A 20471-nucleotide genomic window follows, 5' to 3' on the forward strand; every position below is an offset into this window, starting at 1 on the left:
CTCTATGATTCTACATTATTTCCAAGATCTGATATTGCCACTGTTTCAACTTGACTTGGCTTGGTAAATCTGGAAGAGGCTCTCTGGAGCAAACACATCCGCAAACTCCTCGGAGCAACTGAAATGATACACCAAGGAAAGCCAGCCGTATGGACTATACAGCTCAGGCTGAGTTCTATGCAGTCTCAAACATCTCAACTGTAGCTTTTCTAAACACTGGAAGAACATTGGGAACTCTTAGTAGGATTTCAACAGAATGCCCATGGGTGCTGTGCAAGCAACCATCCTCACGCCTCCACCTACCTTTTCCATGCTGCACTTTGATCAGGCAATCTCTGATGAGCTGAATGTATTCTTGCTGCAAGGTTCTGGCATGGGTGACAACCTGCGGGTTGAGGGCTTCCCCGTCCGTTTGTTCACCGCTCGCCAGGTCTCCACTGTAGAGTGCCAGAGCCGAAAAGAGCAGCCAGGAATAGTTGTGGAGGTAGGGCTGAATGAGTCGGTGACGGTCGCTGATCCTAACAGTCACCATTGGATACACGGTGATGCAGTGGGTGGGCAGGTGGCTGAAAAAGAGAAATATGTCCTATTAGGCTGTATAGAAAGACTGTACCAGGGGGTATCCATCTCTGCAATCTACACACAAGGCAACTTCTTTGCCCATTGCAGCTGCATCCTCCACAAGGAATGAAATAAGGGTCACTCAGGCTGCATCCGCACTGCAAAAATAATCTGTTTTTGCCACCATTTAAACTGGCATGGCTCAATGCTGTGGAATTCAGGGAACTGTAGTCTGTTGTGGCACCAGAGCAAAGCTGACTTAGATACTCGGTGAGAAGAAACCAGGTATTTTTTAAAATGTCTTATATCTCATTTTGTTTTAATAGGGGAGCGTTCTTGCATGCGGTGCATGCGCCATTATATTTCCGGCGACTTAAACTTCCGCATAAGGTTAAAGCCGCGTATAGCGTGCCCGTGTATGACACAGGCGCACTGTATTTTTTTGGCCATCAACGGCCTGTTCCAGACTGCCAAAATAAAGCTGCTTGGGGTCTCTTTGGAGGTATGCTATTTAAATGATGCATGGGTCCTAAGAGTCCGGAGGTCGCGCCAAAGCCACACTCCATTCCTAAGCACTGGAGGGCAGCTTTGGTGCAGCTTCCGGATTCTTAGGATGCATGCATCATTTGAACAGCATACCTCCAAAGAGACCGCAAGCAGCTTTATTTTGGCAGTCTGGAACAGGCCTTTGAATGTTTAAGGCTCCCATCGAAGCCAAGTTTCATAATCTATCACACATGAATTCTCTCCACCTTCTTCCACTTCTAGTGAACTGCTCCCTTCCCCAGTTTAAGCACTGACTCTTCTGCATAAAAGGTTAATAAAAACAAAGGTTTTTAACAAGAAGCAGAGTGTAAATACCTGTCGGAGTACTTCTTTGCAGAGTAGCACCCAAAGCAAAGATCAAAGTCTTCACACACGTTGCAATGCACACGCTGGCCGACGATAATGCCCTGGCAGTGATCGCAAGCGTACTCCATATTCACCATGTCATGGTTGGCCTCATGACCTTCGGGTCTGACTCCACCTGCGTGGAAGGGGAGAAATGTTCCAGTTAGCAAGGCTATATTGCAGAAGTGGGAACGGCACTGTCCTCTAGATAGTTGTTGGTGTGTAATTCCCAGCAGCCCTAGCCAGCAGAGGCAACGGAGACTAAAGAGTTGGAGTCCAACATCAATCTGGAGAACCACACAAATCTCGCCCCTACTTTAAAGGAAGAGCCCATCATTCCATCTCTATAATACTCAAGGAGAACAACTGTTTTATGGGATATTTTGTACACTCTGATTAAACAGGCTCATATTTCTAATACACATCCTAAGCCTTCACATGGAAGAACTGGAAGATACACAGCTGCCTCAGTGTTCCTCCTGACAAAAAAGAGACTGTTCACATGCGATGGGTTGTTCTGCTCCTGACAAGGTGCATTTCATAGAATCATAGAATTGTAGAGTTGGAAGAGACCCCAAGGGCCATCCAGTCCAACCCCCTGCCATGCAGGAACTTACAATCAAAGCATCCGTGACAGATGGCCATCCAGCCTCTGTTCAAGGACCTCCAAAGAAGGAAACTCCACCACAATCTCCAAGGAAGGAGTGTGTTCCACCATCGAGCAGCTCTTACTGTCAGGAAGTTCATCCTAATATTGAGCTGGAATCTCTTTTCCTTCAGCCTGCATCCGTTGTTCCGTGTTCTATCTCTGGAGCAGCAGAAAACAATCTTGCTCCATCCTCAGTGTGACACCCCTTCAAATACTTAAACAGGGCTATCATATCACCCCTTAACCATCTCTTCTCCAGGATAAACATAAGTCTGTCCCGTAAGACATGGTTTCCAGGCCCTTCATCATTTTGGTCCCTACTGTCCTTGTCTGCTTTCAATGGAAGTTAGTAGGGGCATCTGGAAAACTTGCAATCAACTCTCACCGTCTGCCTGTATCTAGTCTACCAAGATATCACCCCTTGAATATTTCCATTTATCATATATGCTCGACTATAAGTTGACCTTATGTATAAGTCAAGGGCAGGTTTTGGGGGGGAAATTATGGATTTTGATAGGATCCTTGGATAAATCAAGGGTAAAACTTAGGGACACGCAACAATGAATCTAAATGATGAAGCAAAGGAAACCAATGCCAAAGAGCCTACAAAATTATGGCAGGTATAACTGTTTTGGCTCACACTAAAGACCGGATAGAAGAGAGAGTAGAGGGAGGTCAGTGCTTCCAGGACAGATTGCACTCTTGCCATTCACCAGGGAATGGTTCTCTTTTTAATAAGAATTATAGTATTTACAATGGATAAGTCGACCTAGGTTTTTAGGGTCACTTTTTGACTAAAATTTCTAGACTTATACATGACTATATACAGTAGATTATGTACTGTGGTGCAGTGGACAACTCTGGAGAACAAGGTTCAAATCCTGGCTTGGCCATGGAAACCCACATACTCAGCCTCAGAGCATGGCAATGGCAAACCCCTTGTGAAGAAATTTGCCAAGAAAACCCCATGATAGGTTTGCCTTAGGGTCGCCATAAGTCAGAAACAACTTGAAGGCACACAACGACAACAACAGCAACTACTACTACTACTGTGTACTACTCCAGTTCCAGATATGCCATTCCTGCATCTTGACCAGAACAGAAACGACCTTATTGCCATTTTTTAAGGTTTTCCAGAGAGTGGGAGTTTAAACTGTCTCTGAAATAACAGAAAGTCACCCTTAGATGTGGAAACTGCTTAGTCAAAAAGTGACCCTAAAAGGAAACACAAACAAACACACAAACACAGAGCCCCCTAAGTGTGTGCACTGTGTTATCCATTTGAAAATCCAGGAACCTGATGATGAACATACACAACCAGCAAAAATGTCTTCAAATTTTACATTTTAAAAAATAAATCCAAATTCTTATCATGGATAATAACTGTGTTCCAGAAGAAATGATATTTCTGGCTTACCCAAAAAACATGTTTTGCAAAGATCCATGTCATTGCATTGCAAACAGCGGTACCGATGCCAAGGCGCTATCTCATCACATCCATCGCATGATATGTCTACATGTAACAGGTCACAGTAGCGAGCAATGAACATGTGCATCTGGAAAGAAAACAAGACACCAGAGTTGTTTTCAGCTTTGTTTGCAATGAAGTTTGAACACGAAAGGATACCACCTGCATCTAACACAAATTCCAAGACAAGAGCAAGTGGAGCGACAAGGCTTCTGGGTCCAGGAAGGGAGAAGGAGTTGGGAAGAGAAACATCAAGTGGGAGACACTCAGGCCTGTTACACACAGGCCAAAATAAAGCTGCTTCGAGTCACTTTGGAGGTATGGTATTTCAATGATGCATGAGTCCTAAGAGTCCAAAAGCCACACCAAAGCTGCACTCCAGTCCTTAGAACTGGAGCATGGCTTTGGTGCGGCTTTTGGACTCTTAAGACACATGCATCATTGAAATACCATACCTCCAAAATGACTCGAAGCAGCTTTATTTTGGCCTGTCTGTAACAGGCCTCAGTTTGGTATGAAGCAGGGAAGGTGGCTTTGCAAAGATCACAAATGGGTTGGAAAGGCTTATCTGAATGTAGATCATTCCCCACATGAGGAATGAGAAACACATGGCCTTCTAAATGTTGTTGGACTGCAACTCCCAGTATAGGTTAGGCTGATAGGGTGCCACACACATTTATTATTATTATATTTATTTATATCCTGCCCTTCTCCCAAGGCTGGCACTCAGGGCAGCTTACAACATTAACAAGAAAAATGTGCGGGTTCAGTTTAGATGGAGCTGACAACTTAAAGGCCACATGTATGAGATGCCTTCTGAAATCTGAAGTATAGTGGACCTTCCACATTCACTGGGGTTAGGGTCACAGGATCCCCATGAAAGTGGAAAAACAGCAAATCAAAAAAGCAATGTTTTGTTTTGTTTTACCTGAGAGGACACCTCTCTAGGAATCTCTAGGTCCTCTAGGGCACCTCTTATGGTTAACATCTGCTGGATGTTGACTATAGAATTGTGCTGGAGGACCTACAAATGCCTAGAGAAGCGTTTACTCTAGGAATCTCTAGGCCTTCCAGGATGATTTTTGGGTGAAGCTGACCACAGAGTCGTGCTGGAGGATGGAGAGATTCCTAGAGAGAACATATTAATCAAATCCTACGAATAATCAAATACGCAAAAGTCAAAGCCGCAAATGTGGAGGGCTGACTGCATATGTCACTTGCAGGAAGATCCTCCTACAAATACAGAACAGATTCCCACAGCAAGAAGATCTTTGAGTGTGCAGCACTACATGCTTCCACCCAATGCAGAAACTTACTCCTGGGAGGAATGGAGCAAAGTGGTGACTAAGGCATCTCAGCTGAGAATGCTTGGTGAAGCATGGATCATGTAGTGAGTTTTGCCACTTCTAATAAGGACCAAATAGCGCTATTATGGCCTTCTTAGGCCAACAGGGCAACTTTATGACTAAGCAGGTTGAATCCGAGTCCTCAGACCCAACATATCTGAACAGAAACCTTGAGTTTAAGGCTGCAACGTCCAATTGCTAAGTAAAAAGCTTTCATTTTAATGACCTTTCTCTGTTTCTCGGCATCGGCTTGGCTGATCTTGTCGCACCAGCTTTCAAAGACGCCTTCTTGACACTCGTCCATCCACTCAGAGTTCTGCTTGTAGTCTGCAGTCTCTTCTTCTTCGCTCCGCTGACTAAGACGAAATCAGAAAATCAGAGCTCGCGACAAGAATCTCAACACAAAAAGGACGGTCATTCGTATATGAAAAGTAGAACTCGAGGAAGGCAGACGTACTTAACTGATTAAAAATCTTTTTATTGACTATAAAGATAGCTCCCATCAGCCAGTTAGTTGTGTTTTAAAATATATATATATACCGTATATACTCAACTATAAGTTGACCTCATGTATAAGTCAAGGGCAGCTTTAGGGGCCAAAACGATGGATTTTGATATGACCCATTGATAAGTTGAGAGTAAGAATTAAGGTCATGTAAGCAGTAATGTCCAAACTCTGGCCCTCCAGGTGTTTTGGACTTCAGCTCCCAGAAGCCTCAGCTATCTTGGCTAATGTTCTGGGAATCTGGGAGCTTCTGGGTGCCGAAGTCCAAAACACCTCGAGGGCCACTGATCTAAAGGATGAAGCAAGGGAAAACAATGCCAAAGAACATGCAAAGTTGCAGGAGGCATAACTGTTTGTGTTCATGCTGAAGGATAGATGGATGAGAGAACAGGGGAAGGTTAGTGCTTCCAGGAAGATCACACTCTTGCGTTTCACCAAGGGATGGTTTCTGTTTTTATGAGAGTTAAAGTACAGTACTTACACTGACCTGTGGATAAGCCGACTCAGATTTTTTGGGTGTTAAATAACATTTCTAGACTTATATATATGAGTATATACAGTACATACAATAATTCACACTTATGAACTGGTACCCTAGTCTTGGGTGGACTGTGGACAGTCTCTCAAAGAGTTCCTCTGCCTCTTCAGGGTGCCTCCCTAGATCCCCTGGTGAGAAATAACTATAAATCGGTCTCCCTTTTACCATTCTTGGGCAAAGTGATCGAGAGGCATTTGCCGTCCAACTCCAAGCAGTTTTGGAGGAAGTCAATTATCTGGACCCATTTCATACCGGCTTCAGGGTGGGATATGGAGTTGAGACAACCATAGTCACCTTAGTCAATGATCTCCGTCTGGGTATCGTCAGGGGAAGTGCGACCCTGTTAGTGCTCTTGGACATCTCAGCGGCTTTCGATACCATAGACCATGATATCCTTCTGGAACGCCTGAGGGAGTTAGGGATTGGGGGCACTGCACTCCAGTGGTTCCGTTCCTACCTCTCGAGCAGATTCCAGATGGTGGTGCTGGGGGACAGATGCTCTCGTAAAAGAGAGCTGACATCCGCCAGGGCGTCATCCTGTCCCCCATGCTGTTTAATATTTACATGAAGCCGTTGGGCAAGATCAGAGACATGGGGCACGGTGTTATCAGTACACTGATGACACCCAAATCTATTTCACTACTGCTGCAGTGACTAAGGATGGCATCATTCCTCTGGATGCCTGTCTTGGGTCAGTAATGGGCTGGATGAGTGGAAACAAACTCAAGATGAATCTAGAGAAAATGGAGGTATTTGCGATAGGTACTCCAAGTTCAGGGAAGAAGATTTGTCTACCAGTCCTGGACAGAGTCACACTTCCCCTAAAGGATGAAGTTTACAGTTTGGGAGTACTCCTGGATTCGTCTCTACAATTATCATCTCAAGTGGAAGCAATGGCCAGGAGTGCTTGGTACCAACTTCGGTTGATACGCCAACTGTGCCTCTACCTGGACCAAAAGGACTTTGAAGCAGTGGTACATGCTCTGGTAATCTCTCATCTTGATTTCTGTAATGCGCTCTACATGGGGCTACCCTTCTACCAAGTTCGGAAGCTTCAAATGGTTCAAAATGCAGCAGCCAGATTGGTCGCCGGTTCATCCAGCTTTGACCACATAACACCTGTTTTAAAATCTCTTCACTGGCTGCCAATTAGCTTCTGGGCACAATACAAGGTGTTGGTCCTTACCTTTAAAGCCCTACATGGGTTGGGTCTGAGTTACTTTTGGGAACGCCTCTCCCTACATAATCCGCCCCGCACTCTCAGAACACTGGGAAGAATCTATTAGAACATTAACCAACCAGATTTGTAATGACTTCCCAAAGAGCTTTTACTGCGGCTGCTCCAAAATTAGGGAATAGTCTCCTGGAAGAGATCTGTCATTGCCTCCTTGGAAGCCTTCAAGAGGGCACTTAAGACGGATCTCTTCCAGTGAGCTTACCCACCTGACATTGTGCAAGAAATACTGTTCCACTTTCTGGTCACTGTATAATTGTATTGTATTGTTGTATGACGATGAGCTAGTTTTAATGTAATTATTTTTATTGTATTTTATTGATGTGTTCTTGTATGTATTTTATGGGTTGTAATCCCGCCTCGATCCATTTGAGAGAGGCGGCATTATTACCACTGAATTACTTCCCCTCCATCGCTACCAAACAGAGTTCTCCCCAAGCACCATTTCCCAGGAGAACCATGTTCTTGCCAGCCCATCCAGCAGCTTGGCCTGGGACTTACCATACAATGCTGTCGTGCGTACTTATGTTCTCTCGTGACATGGCAAGGAGCAGATGCGGTAGCTGTATATCAACAAAGAAGGAAAGGTCACTTGGCTCCCAACCCATATCCAAGAGGTGAAGGAAAGACGTCTGCACGCAGGACAAGGCGGGGAGCAACGATCTGGACAGACAGGGAAGACAAACAGGGCGGCATCATTAAAACAAGAGGAGGTATAAGGCTACGGATGGCTCAAGTGACAAGGAAGGGACAAAGAGTCTAAGTTTTCACATACTTTAATTACAATTTGTTACGGGTAAAACATTTTTTAAAAACTGTGAAGTCGAAGGCTTTCACGACCGGCATCCATAGTTTTTTGTGGGTTTTTTCGGGCGATGTGTCTATGTTCTAGAAGGGTTTATTCCTGACGTTTTGCCAGCATCTGTGGCTGGCATCTTCAGAGAATGCTGGCATGGAAGCGAGTGGGATACATTCTATGAAGATGCCAGCCACAGATGCCAGCGAAACGTGAGGAATAAACTCTTCTGGAACATGGACACATAGCCCAAAAAACCCACAAAAACCTATTTTAAAAATTGTTTAATTTTTACACAGAGTTACTGGATTGAGAAAAGGCAATCTTGTTAACTGAAGGACTGTCGATGTGTCTCTAATGAAGGTTTGCAGAAAGGATGTAGGTTTGCTAGGCTCTGTAAGAGAAGATTTGATCAATACCCAAGTGAGTATTTTCTGTATTCTATAGTTTGAAAGGCAAGACCATACGACCCAAACATTTAGATGTATTTCTCTCTCTATTCCATATTGGTTGCCAAGGAAAACAGCCTTTGGCCAGGAGACATGCCTTCTTTCTTCCTAAAGTTTCCTCCACTGTGGGATTTACAATTAAATGAGCCACTGAATCATATTAACTTGGGGATATGTACCCAGTCTGCTACAAAACAGACGGACTTGAGTCTTCAGAAAACACAGTTTAAAAGTTCACATGAAGGGAACCAAAGTATGCAAACAATAGGAGTTACAAATCTTTCTTTTTACTGCTAAGAGGGGAAACTAAGTGTGGTAGGGGAAGGAGTAGAGAAAGACCAAAAAGTATCTTGCATGCTTTGTAAGTAAGTGAAGCCCATACTTGTCATTAAGGCTGTGAAATCCCTTCAGAGCATTGACCAAGAAGAGAAGCAGCTGGTAGTAAGATTCTCGTATTTCTCGGTGCAGCTCAGCTCCACAGCCTTCCAGATGTGCAAAATAGCTAGAAAACAAGATGACACATAAAATCCCACTGCTGGGTAATATATCCTGCTACAAGGCCTACTCCCACCTACTAACACATTTTTACATCCTAGTTGGTTTGGGAAAGTCCCCTCTCTGAAATCTTGGAGAGCCACTTGTGGTCAGTGTACAAACAATCTGATGATGATGATGATGACATATCAAGTCCTAATTCCCCTATCTCCCCCGCTATCACTATACTCAGCCAGCATAGTGTATGCCAGGGGTGGGCAGTGTGGACTTTGGCATCCCAAGCTCACACACCTCTCCAAAATTCATCCAATAGCTCCAAAACAGCTTAAGAATGTGGTAGTTTGCATCCCCTAACTTCCAGAGGTCTCTTCCACTTTGCAAAAATTCCCCAAAAGGACAAACAATTGTCCGAAATGTAATCCAGAAGTGACGCTGTATCACTTTAGATGTGCCAAAAATGAACTAGGCAGGCAAAGGGAGGGGGGAATGATGATCACTGTCCTCTGAAGAGTTGTCTATCTCTGGAACAGTCATTTCAGAGTTGGAATAAGCCTCTAGGAGACTTGGGTTCAAACCTCATTAAACCACAGAAAACACTAGATGACCTGGGGTAAGTCGGACTCTTGCAGCTTAAGAGGATGGCAATGGCAAACCTCCTCTGAATAAAATTGGTCAAGAAAACCCTAGAACAGAATTGCCATACGTTGGATTTGACTCGAAGGCATGTAACAACAATGCCTTTCTGAAAATCAACAAAATGGCATACAAACTATTATAACAATAGGGGATGATACGCCAACTGCGTCCCTACCTGGAGTGAAAGAACCTTGAAGCAGTGTTACATGCTCTGGTAATCTCTCGTCTTGATTTCTGTAATGCGCTCTACATGGGGCTACCCTTGTACCAAGTTCAGAAGCTTCAGTTAGTACAAAATATGGCAGCCAGGTTGGTCACCGGCTCCTCAAGGTTTGACCATACAACACCAATTTTAAAAGATCTTCACTGGCTGCCGTTTCGCTTCTGGACGCAATACAAGATGTTGGTTATTACCTTTAAGGCCCTACATGGCTTGAGCCCGAGTTACTTGCGGCAACGCGTCTCCCTACATAATCCGCCCCGCACTCTCAGAACATCGGGGAAGAATTTGCTGGAACTAAAAACAACTAGACTAGCCACAGCTTCCCAAAGAGCTTTTACCACAGCCACCCCAAGATTGTGGAATAGTCTCCCGGAAGAGATCCGTCTTACTACCTCCTTGGAGATCTTTAAGAGGGCAGTCAAGACGGATCTCTTTCGGCAAGCATACCCACCCAATCTTGTATAAGACACACAGATGCCCCTCCTTGATCAGGACTGGAATATCTTTATCCCACTGTCACTTGATGATAATGATGAGGATGAGGATGATGTTAGAGCAGAGATCCGACTCTGTGCAAGTCAGCTTTTTATCATCTAACCTGCAACAAGAAGGAAAGTGAGCAAATGCAGGCATCAGAAGTAGTGATTTCTTGGATGACTTACGTTGTGAAGTCTTTCTGGCAAGCTAGAAGTTCCAGCAGGAAAATGATGCAGGGTGGAACAAAACAGTGCGGTTGGCCAAGGGACTCTAGGCACTGGAGGATCATCTTCAGGACTTCCAGGATGTTTTTGGCTTGAGCTTTTCTCAAAGCAAGTACTCTGAGCACACTAGGGTTAGAAACACAAACCCAAATGTGAGGGAGACAGAGCAGTCATACAGCAGGATGGCAGTTTCCAAACTTTGGTCCTCCAAATGTTTCGGACTTCAGCTTCCAGAATTTCTGGCTGTAGACCAAGTTAGCTGGGGCTTCTCAGGCAGTTTACAATACATTAAAATCAGGCACATTTGAACACTTTCTCATATACATCAGGGAAGACACTAAGCTTTAAATTCCTACTAAAGACTTACATATTTGCTAGTCCCTGGTATCAATACCTGGATGGTAAGGAAGTTACCAATGGCTGAAAGGTTTGTTCCGAAAGATCCCAAAGCCTCCTTCTAGTGTCAATCAAGGTTTGATATTTGAAATTTATACGTTTTGGAAACATTTTCAAACCGTGGATGCTTGAATCCGTGTATAAAAAACCCATGTATAAGAAGGGCCGACTGTATCTAATAACTTCTCCATTACCTAGCTATCATTCCTAAAGCAGATTAAATATCCTGTTTACGGAAACACCACCTATCACCTTTTGCCATTTGGGGGGGGGGGGGAGAGGAAAATATATATCTTCGATTTCATTCCCCTTGTAATCTACCAGTTTAGACAAATGATTGATTTCTTAAAATGAATCAAGCAGGGAACAAATTTCTAATTCGGCTCACCTTTCGTGAGAGAGAGACTGGTCTTTGATGAAGTCCAGGACGTGTTTGAGGATGGGATATTTCTCCTTAATGCTGGGCGCGGGTTTGGACTCCTCCATGGAGCGGAAGGAGAGGAGCCGGAGCCTTCCGCGGTTGAAGGGAGGCTTGCGGGTGGGAGTAGAGGGAGGGGACAAGGCATCCTCTTGCTCTGGCGGAGTACCGTCAAGGGGCTTACTATGAGACGCAGACGGATGCAGTTCTGTCTGTGGCGACTCTGGCGCTTGCTTCCGTTTTGATTCGGCGTCTCTGCCTTGACCGGCCACCGGAAAAACAAAGCTGGTCGCCCCAAAAGAAGGCGTTGAATCGGATGCTTGAAAGTCTGCTTCTACTATAGAGCTCGTCCTCTGCCGTTTCTCTTTGTGGCATCGCCGGGAGTCCTCCCTGTTCTCTGAAGCGAGGCCTTCTCTCTTGGTCCGCGCCGGCAAAAAGCTCAGCAACAAAAGACTCTTCTGGATGCACTGCTGGGCTGCAATGGAAAGGGGACAAAACACGTCCTAAGAACGAGCCAAGCAGCTCTGTGCATCTCACATGCGCTAGACACACTACACTTAATTCCAGAAGGAGCACAAAAATCAACACTAGAAAAAGGATTGTTGGAGAGAATGAAGGAAAATCAAGGCGCAAATGGGGCTTTCAACAAAACTACTCCAATTCCAACCAGCCATGTCCTCTTCTGTGCTAAATTATATATCAATATATGAATTATGGAACGGCCTGCCGGAGGAGATCCGACATATCACCACTTGGATTTAGGCAACAGTTCGTGCTACAATACTTCTGTTCTCTCCCTCTTATAAAACGTTGTCAGTTTCAAGGGAAAGGCACCAAAGGGAGCAGAGAGAAAAACAAGCGCACAGGGATACTTACCAAGCGTTTCTGGGTTTACGTCGCCCATCTCGCCGCCCAGCTTCTCCTCCCCATCACTTCCCTGGCGCATGAAAAACTTCTGCTTCATCTCTAGCTGTGGAAATTATCATTTTTTAATTGTTGAAAGCACTTTCAAGATTATCTTTCCACAGAATGTAAGTTGAAGTGAAGAAGTATAGGGAAAGAAAGGGACTAAAGGAAGAAAAAGCATAGGTAGTTCGAAATGTTGTGGTGTAGATGAAAGAGGAAAATACGGAAGGAGAGGAGAAAGGAGAGCGATAGAAATTAAGAAAGAGAAGAGGAAGGGGGAAGGAATGAGAAGAGGAGAGGAGAGGGAGAAAGAAAGGGAAGAGGGAGGGAAGAAGAACAGAGAAGGAGAAGCGCATTGTGAAGAAGGTTATGAAGAAGAGAATGTAAAGTTATGGAAATGTATGTGACGAAAGTGTATGTTTGTAAAATGTTTGTTAAATGACTAATAAAATGTATATATACATTTAAATATATACACACACACAAACCTTTTCTTTCCATTATATCATTTCAGCAAGTATATTTCATGTATTTCAGCACAAAATGCATACACTGTTAATAGAATACCTCTCCTCCTTTCGCATGGAAAAGAAAAGTATCACAGGGAAACGTTTTAGTTTAATCTTCTCCCTGGCCTTCTAGCTTTCCATGTGGGAGGATATGTTTATTTTTAAGGGATGTGGGGTACCTAAAGTTGAAGCTCTTGCACATTATCTGCTGCATTGCCAATTATATAACAGTATTAGAGAGCAGTATCTAGCTACCATCCTCAGAAATTTGAGGGAAAGGGATGATGAAAGCAAGCTGTCTCTGCTATTACAAGGAGCAGAGCCTTTTATAACTTTTTGGGTGGCCTTGTTTGCTGTGAAAGCTGCTATTTTACAGAAGCAAGAAGGAGAAAAGGGCATCACCATGTACCCAGCTCTCTTCCATGCCAGCATTCTCTGAGGATGCCAGCCATAGATTGTGGCGAAACGTCAGGAATAAACTCTTCTAAAACATGGCCACAGAGCCCGAAAAACCCACAAAAATCTATGAAATCTCAAATGTTTAAAAGTAACATTTGGTAACAGTTTTATCAGGCAACGTGAAAGAAGTACCAGCGCTCAATGGCAGACACTCTCCAGGCCAAGAGTGAGGAGGAAATCTTACCATCCATATTCGAATCCCATCAGCCAAAGAATACACTTGTGCAAACTCTTCGCTCAGAGGCGTTTTCCCTCCGCTGTTGACTGTGAAGACAGAGAAACCGAAGTAAGAAAAGGAGATGCTTTTAACCTGCATCGGTTGCGCAGCCAAGATAGAACAGATGCAGAGGTCATGATGGACTTCTCCTGCCATCGCCAGGCTGGAAAAGCTTTGGCTCCTGTTTCGCACACCCACAAAACCCAGGTCCCTCAAATATGCGCATGGCTTTAAATTGTCGTAAGGTGTTGTAAGAGGTTCTGTTCTGCAGTAAAATCGTCGGGAGGTTCAACATGCTTTTTAGTCTAAATTATTCTTACTACTTTAAATGGTTAGAACCGATTTTGCTATAAGCCACACTGAAATCCTTGGCTATAGGGAAGGATATAAATACTAGAAAGAAAGAAAAAGAAAAGTACTGTATATACTCATGTATAAGTCTAGAAATTTGGGTCAAAAATGGACCTAAAAAACCCGAGTCGACTTAACCATGGGTCAATGTAAGTATTGTATCTTAATTTAAGAAGGAGCCATTTCCTAGTGAAAAGCAAGAGTATAATATGTGAAGCAATGACTCCCTCTACTCTCTCATCCATCCAGTCTTAAGACTAAGCGTAAAGAGTTATGTTTGCTGGATTTTTGTAAGTTCTTTGACATTGTTTAGCTTTGCTCCATCCTTTACAACCTTTGCTATACGCCCCTAAGTTTTACCCTCAACTTATCCGCCGGTCATAGCAAAATGCATAATTATGGCCCCAAAACTTGCCCTCGACTTATATATGAGGTTGACTTATAGTCGAGTGTCTATGGTAAGCTAGTTCTTTTTTCCACACCAAAAATAATGCATCGATAATGAAAAATAAATAAACCAGTGATTTTAAACATAAGGTGCCTTTTGCCTTTTGAGTTGCTTTAAGTCGAAGGAGTGATTCCCAAACTCTGGCCCTCCAGGTATTTTGGACTTCAGCTCTTCAAAGTCTCGGATTCTGGAAGCCGAAGTCCAAAACACCTGGAAGGAAAGGTTTAGGAATCACTAAAGTTAAAGCAAAGCCAATAGTGAAGCAGGGCAGTTGGCACACTCCTGTTTAAGCTGAGTAACCTGATTGTGTAGGGAAGCTTGAGTAAAGTTTGAGAATCTATTTTTGATATGGAATAGTCACAGAAGTTGATCATACCAAGATAGTAAAGAATGCCACTCACAGTGTTCTGTAAGTTAAATCCACACCGCCCACCACTTTTCAGGACACAGTCCATTCCCATCTTATTTCAAGGCACATTCAATATATTCCCATACCAAGTTATCGGGGGAAAGTCTCCTTGTGCTTCTTTCCCGCTGCATAAGAAGCACAATTGTGTTTCTCAGGCCAGAGAATGCAAGTTCTCCCCCTTCTGTGAGCGGATGCGTGCAAAGCGGCAAATCTTAGTTGGAAGGAACATGCACATCACATTTGAGAGTCGGTTTATAAAATCACGAGCAGTAGCCCTCATTATTGAATACACAGACATATAGTCACTAAGGTGGAGTTACCATATTTTTGCAGCTTCTCAAACAAATCTGGAGAGAGATACACCAAAGCAGCAAATGTAGACTGGACAGCTTGATCAACAGTGGAACCAGCAACAATATCAGTCTTTGGGGCCTGTTTTTTACATGCCTGTGTGAGTCCTTTGAAAAGCTCAGAATTTGGCCCACTGAACTCCTCGGCCGGGTCTGACTTTGAGAAGTCAAGGAGAAATTTATGACAGTCGCTGGCATTGGAGCTGACAGCCTGAAAAAGAAGAAGTGGCATCAGCAACAGTCTTCCACTAAGGCAGGGTTACTGCCTTCTCCTTCCAAAATTGTTCATCCCGTTGCTCCTCCATCAAGACCAACCATGGATTTTTACAGTGTTGAAAACAGGGCTTTGTAACACCAGCTCAAGAAGCATGGAGGAGCATGGGTGAGATGCCCACTGTCTCATGTTTCCCTGGTCGTGGCATTACTAGACTTGAGAAACTTGACTTAAAATACCTCTTCATCCTCCATCTGTGCTTGCTTTAGCTCACACTCTCTCAAGTTCTGCTCAGAACGCATCTGATGCCTGAAGACCGGCTTCCACAGAGGAGAATTCAGAACAGCCGTCACTTTCGCAGGAGGCAGCTCCACTTCAGTTCCTGCCTCTGGAGAGGACGACAGAAAACAGGGACCGATATGAGAACAGCAGAGGCTTTACAACTGGCTTTAGCAAATGAATTTGGGATTACAGGCTCAGAAATATGAAATACAGTGAATGAGAAAAGGATGTTTGATGCAGACGCCAACCAACATGCACACTTTTTGACACCAGAGTGGGCAGAGTGTGATCCGCAGGCCATATAAGGCCCCCCTACCTCACTTTTATGGTCGACAGGGCTGCCAGAATAACAGGACAAGAAATATCAACAGGTATTCCTTGTTTATTTGCTTTTATTTTCTTACTTTTATTGTACAGTGGGCCCTTTCGTTACACGGGGGATCCATTCCAGACCCCCTCACTTAAGGGAAATTCCAGGTAGAAACACTGGGGCTTCTGCCTTCGGTGTGGCGCACTGCACCCTGGGCGCACACCCCATTACTTCTTCCAGGCGCGCCAGGGCTTCTTGCAGTGCAGCTTTCAGCATGCGTTGAAAGCCACGTATGTCGTGCCCACGTATGATGCAGGCGCACCGTAATTTATTTAAACAACCACAAAGATAAAACACCAAATAACATACTACAAGTACTACAGTGCGCCCTTCCCTTATGTGGGGGATCCGTTCTAGACACACACACACCCCGCGTAAGGGAAATAGCATGTGTAGTGGAGCCCCATTGAAAACAATGGGGCTTGTGCCCATGGCACGCGCACCATTGCCTCTTCCAGCGCATACATGGCACGCCCATGTATGACGTGGGTGCACTGTATCTTTAGCCTTGCTGTAGGGGGCATGAAGCCAGTGGGAAAGGGTCATGGGAGAATTGGCTCCACCCATTCCCACAGCTGCTCCTCCCTGTTTTAGGCAATCCAACCCCCACCCCATCCCACCCCAATCCTTTTTATCGAACAATGAACAAGGTCCCATCAAAGCCTGTCTCATATATTCCAAGCAATGCTCTGCCACTTCAGTTAGGCAGGTGAAGGGGGAAGCAAACAATAGTGCCAAGCACAAGTTACTGCTTGTGAGCTGGAAATGACAAGATTTCAAAAACCCTACTGAACTCACCCCGGGGGGATTTCAACATCATACTCTGAGAAGCCAAGCGCCCCATCAGCCTGGCCACCAGCAGGTGCAAATCCAAGCTCCACGAAACGTCAACGTCCGGCAAACCGTATGCGGTGACGGAGAACTTGTATCCCCACTCGTTGTTGCTGCTGTCGGAGTGAAAGAGAAACTGCAGCCAAGGGCCAGCCTTAAACGTCACTTTCTACAAAGCAACAAGACAGATTTTTTTGCCAAGAGTAGTATGATAGGAAAACACAACGGGGGGGAAAAAGAGACCAGCTCTACAAATGCTAACCAACCAGTTCTGCATCATGCTTTCTACTGTCTCCCACCAGTACCTTTTCTCTGCTTTAAACTACATGATGAAATACAGTCTGGCAAGCATGAGATCATGCAAGTTTTTCATAGTATAATGTCAAGTATGTTTTAATATGGACAACTAAACAGGCAATGTGTGTCCTTTGTCTCCACAGTTTAAAAGATTCTGCTTCTCCTTTAAGGGCCCCCCATCACATTTACAAGGAAATCAAGATTTTATGCAACATCGCTGCGCCCCATATTTCATGCCCCATATTTCATGCACTCACCTTAGGCCATTTGTCTGTGCCAACTTTGGTATCATAGCGAGTTTTCCCCCCTTTGGAATCAGTAAATTCCAGGTAATCGTATCTAGGAAGGCACATTTGTAAAGGGAGAAAGAACAAATGTCAAGTGGGCTTGTATTGACAGTCTTTGCTTGTCTAATCTGGAAAGTGAGGCATGTACTTTTACCTGCATGACAATTCTCAATGTAGGGCCTGGGGAAGCATGGTTACCTAGCCAAGCATTCCATTCTATCTCTGGGTATAGGATGAGTATCCATGATTAAAGTGGTGCCAGTTTGCTTGGCCACAGCCACAGGGAAGCCTTCTTATAAACCATAGCTTCCTTTGGACCAAGAATCCTCTCATGTGCAAAGATAAAGATATATAATCTGTCCTAGAAGCACTGACCCCTCTAGTCTCTCATCCATCCAGCCTTAAGAGTGAGCACAAAAAGTTATGTCTGCTGGAATTTTCTAAGTTCTTTGACACTGTTTTGTTTTGCTTCATCCTGTCCTTTGCTTTGTGCCCCTAGGTTTTACCCTCGACTTATCCACTGGTCCGAACAAAATCCATGATTTTGGCCCCAAAACTTGCCCTCGACTTATACATAAGATCAACTTATCGTTGAGCATATATAGTAGGTAGCAGGATCAGTGTTGAAACCAAGGGCAAGCAAGAAAAGGGCAGGCAACAGTATGCATAAGAGTCTTCCCCCATTTTGCCCCAAAGCTTCCTAGAAGTGCTCTTATACAAAGAAGTTCTGTGTGCACCCAAGCTAGCTATTGCATTCTCGAAATGCCTTCAAGCAGCGCAGCCCAAAAAACTGGAAGGCGAACGCTACCCACGGAAATGCCCCCATGAGTTACCTCCTCTCCGTTTCGCATCTTTCATCAAATTCCACCTCAAAGTAAGTTGCCCCTGGACAAAGGAAGACGGTGACGTCGTGGCAGTTGTTGTCATAGTTATGGGGGGATTCGGCAGCCCACGTGCGCAGCACCACCGGCTGCTCTTGCTGCCAGCTGTCCAGGCCCATCTGGTATAAGTAAAAGAAAAAGAATTGGCCACCCGTTTTGCAATCCATCCGAGAAAGAGCCCTGCGGACAAGATGTCCCGCAGACATCTAGAAACTTAGGCCCTATACAGACGGCCAAAATAAAGCTGCTTCGGGTCACTTTGAAGGTATGCTGTTTAAATGTTGCATGCATCCTAAGAGTCTGGAGGTTACACCAAAGCTGCGCTCCAGTGCTTAGGACTGGATCGTGGCTTTGGCACAGCTTCCGGACTCTTAAGACGCATGCATAATTTAATCAGCATACATCCAAAGTAACCTGAAGCAGCTCTATTTTGGCAGTCTGTATAGGACCTTAGTCTAAAATGCAGATTCAAGTGTCTACAATGATTCACCCCACCTCATCCCCAGTAGCACCAAACCTGGGCCTTCAAATCTCAAGTTTTACCACAGTATTTACTGTATATACTTATGTATAAGTCTAGAAATTTGGGTCAAGAAATTGACCCAAAAAACCTGAGTTGACTTATCCACATAAGTACTGTATCTTAACTCTTATTTAAAAGAAGGAACCATCCCCTGGTGAAAAGCAAGAATATAATCTATCCTGGAAGCACCAATCCCCTCTACTCTCTCATCCACTCAGTCTTAAGACTAAGCACAAAAGGTTATGTCTGCTGGAATTTTGTAAGTTCTTTGACATTGTTTTACTCGGCTTAGATCCTTTGCCATATGCCCCTAAATTTTACCTTCAACTTATCCATGGGTCATAGCAAAATCCATAATTTTGGCCCTACGACACTTATACATGAGGTCAAGTTATAGTCGAGTATAGACAGTACATTACTAAAATAAGAATCCTTTGTATTTTGTGTTTCTTATCAGAAGTGGTGATGACGATTTTTGTGGTCATTGCATTCGTATTCTGTTTTTCTGTATTAAAAAATTTCCTCGAACGCAGCGAACAGAAATACCAGAACCTGACATATTTAAATAGGCATCTGCCAAAAATAAAAAAGCGCCATAATATCAGAGGAATTATTAGTCTGGAGCCCTTTTTTTTAATTAATAAAAAATATTTCGGTTTTTATATCAGTTTTGGAAGTAACCTGTCCAATGTCCTCCAGGAATATGTTCCAAAGCTATGGAAACTCTATGTCTGTGAGCCATGACTATAGTGGGAAAGGGCCACAGAACAGTGCATCCTATATGATTTCAATGCTCAAGCAGGCCCACATGGATCAACACAATATCTGAGGTTGACACCTGAACTGTTAGCTGATGTGAACACTTTAAGAAATGAATAGTCAGTGGAGCTCAATGCTTCTCAGGTTTTCTGATATGGGACGATCACCATGTCTTTCCCTAGTGTGCCAGGAACCAATATTACATTTGGGCCCACTAGTGACAGTTATTTCTCTCTTTCCTGAAAGGTCACTCCAGACCAGCAACCAATGGCTTACAGGCCAGCACCAGTCCAGAGACCATCACTTTGAATTATTTATTTATGTAGAGTATTTATTATTACTTTGGTGCAGCTGGTGAGAGTTGTCCATTGGCTGCGCACCAATCAACATTCCCATGGATGTCTTTCTGTCCCAACTGTAGTTTCTTTAAAGCAGGAGCAGAAATCGTGTGATCCTCCATATGCTTTCGGACGGGACTATCAGCATCACCATGATTCAGAAATGCTGCGACAGGTGCTCTGAAGATGCAGTTCCTAAGCTGAATGGTTTTGTCCCAATACATCATACAGGTGCAGAAGCAGCTCAGGGCCACCATGGAGCCAGCAGCACTATTGCACTAGGGCCCTTCTATCTGTATCTCTTACCTATGGCAAAGGATCTATCTGAGTAACCTGAATTTGTGACATCAAGAGAAAAGGAGCATGTAAGTCATATTGTGCACTCCACTTTGAGAATACAGTACCCGTATATACTTGACTATAAGTCGATCTCATGTCTAAGTCGAGGGCATGTTTTGGGGCCAAAATTAAAGATTTTGATATAACCCATGGATAAGTCGGGGGTCAAACATAAGGGCATGTAACAAAGGATCTAAAGGGTGAACAAAGGAAAACAATGCCAAAGAACTTGCAAAATTGCAGGAGGTCTAACTGTTTGTGTTCCCACTGAAAGATGGATGGATGAAAGAATAGAGGGGGCTTAGTGCTTCCAGGAGAGACTAAACTCTTGCTTTTCATCAGGGGATGGTTTCTATTTTTATGAGGGCTAAAGTACAGTACTTACATTGACCCGT

General features: G+C 44.1%; 1 protein-coding gene across 2 annotated transcripts in view; it reads right to left on the bottom strand.

Annotated features, from left to right (window-relative positions):
• The window catches only part of LOC149287120 (zinc finger ZZ-type and EF-hand domain-containing protein 1-like), a 76756-nt gene that overhangs the window by 25678 nt on the left and 30607 nt on the right, over positions 1-20471 (bottom strand). For both annotated transcript variants that reach the window (XM_089493431.1, XM_089493432.1), the window contains exons 22-36: positions 18070-18236; positions 17207-17288; positions 16620-16821; positions 15409-15557; positions 14926-15166; positions 13365-13444; positions 12183-12276; positions 11277-11781; positions 10454-10618; positions 8820-8939; positions 7694-7855; positions 5142-5271; positions 3519-3657; positions 1423-1588; positions 304-566 (exon numbers count right to left, since the gene is read on the bottom strand). In XM_089493431.1, coding sequence (XP_089349557.1) covers positions 304-566; positions 1423-1588; positions 3519-3657; positions 5142-5271; positions 7694-7855; positions 8820-8939; positions 10454-10618; positions 11277-11781; positions 12183-12276; positions 13365-13444; positions 14926-15166; positions 15409-15557; positions 16620-16821; positions 17207-17288; positions 18070-18236 — 2665 coding nt within the window. The remainder of the gene's footprint in view (positions 1-303; positions 567-1422; positions 1589-3518; positions 3658-5141; positions 5272-7693; positions 7856-8819; positions 8940-10453; positions 10619-11276; positions 11782-12182; positions 12277-13364; positions 13445-14925; positions 15167-15408; positions 15558-16619; positions 16822-17206; positions 17289-18069; positions 18237-20471) is intronic.

This window comes from Sceloporus occidentalis, unplaced genomic scaffold, assembly GCF_023333645.1.
Source record: "Sceloporus occidentalis isolate IW3139 unplaced genomic scaffold, rSceOcc1.0.p SCAF_64, whole genome shotgun sequence".
Lineage (NCBI taxonomy): Eukaryota > Metazoa > Chordata > Lepidosauria > Squamata > Phrynosomatidae > Sceloporus > Sceloporus occidentalis.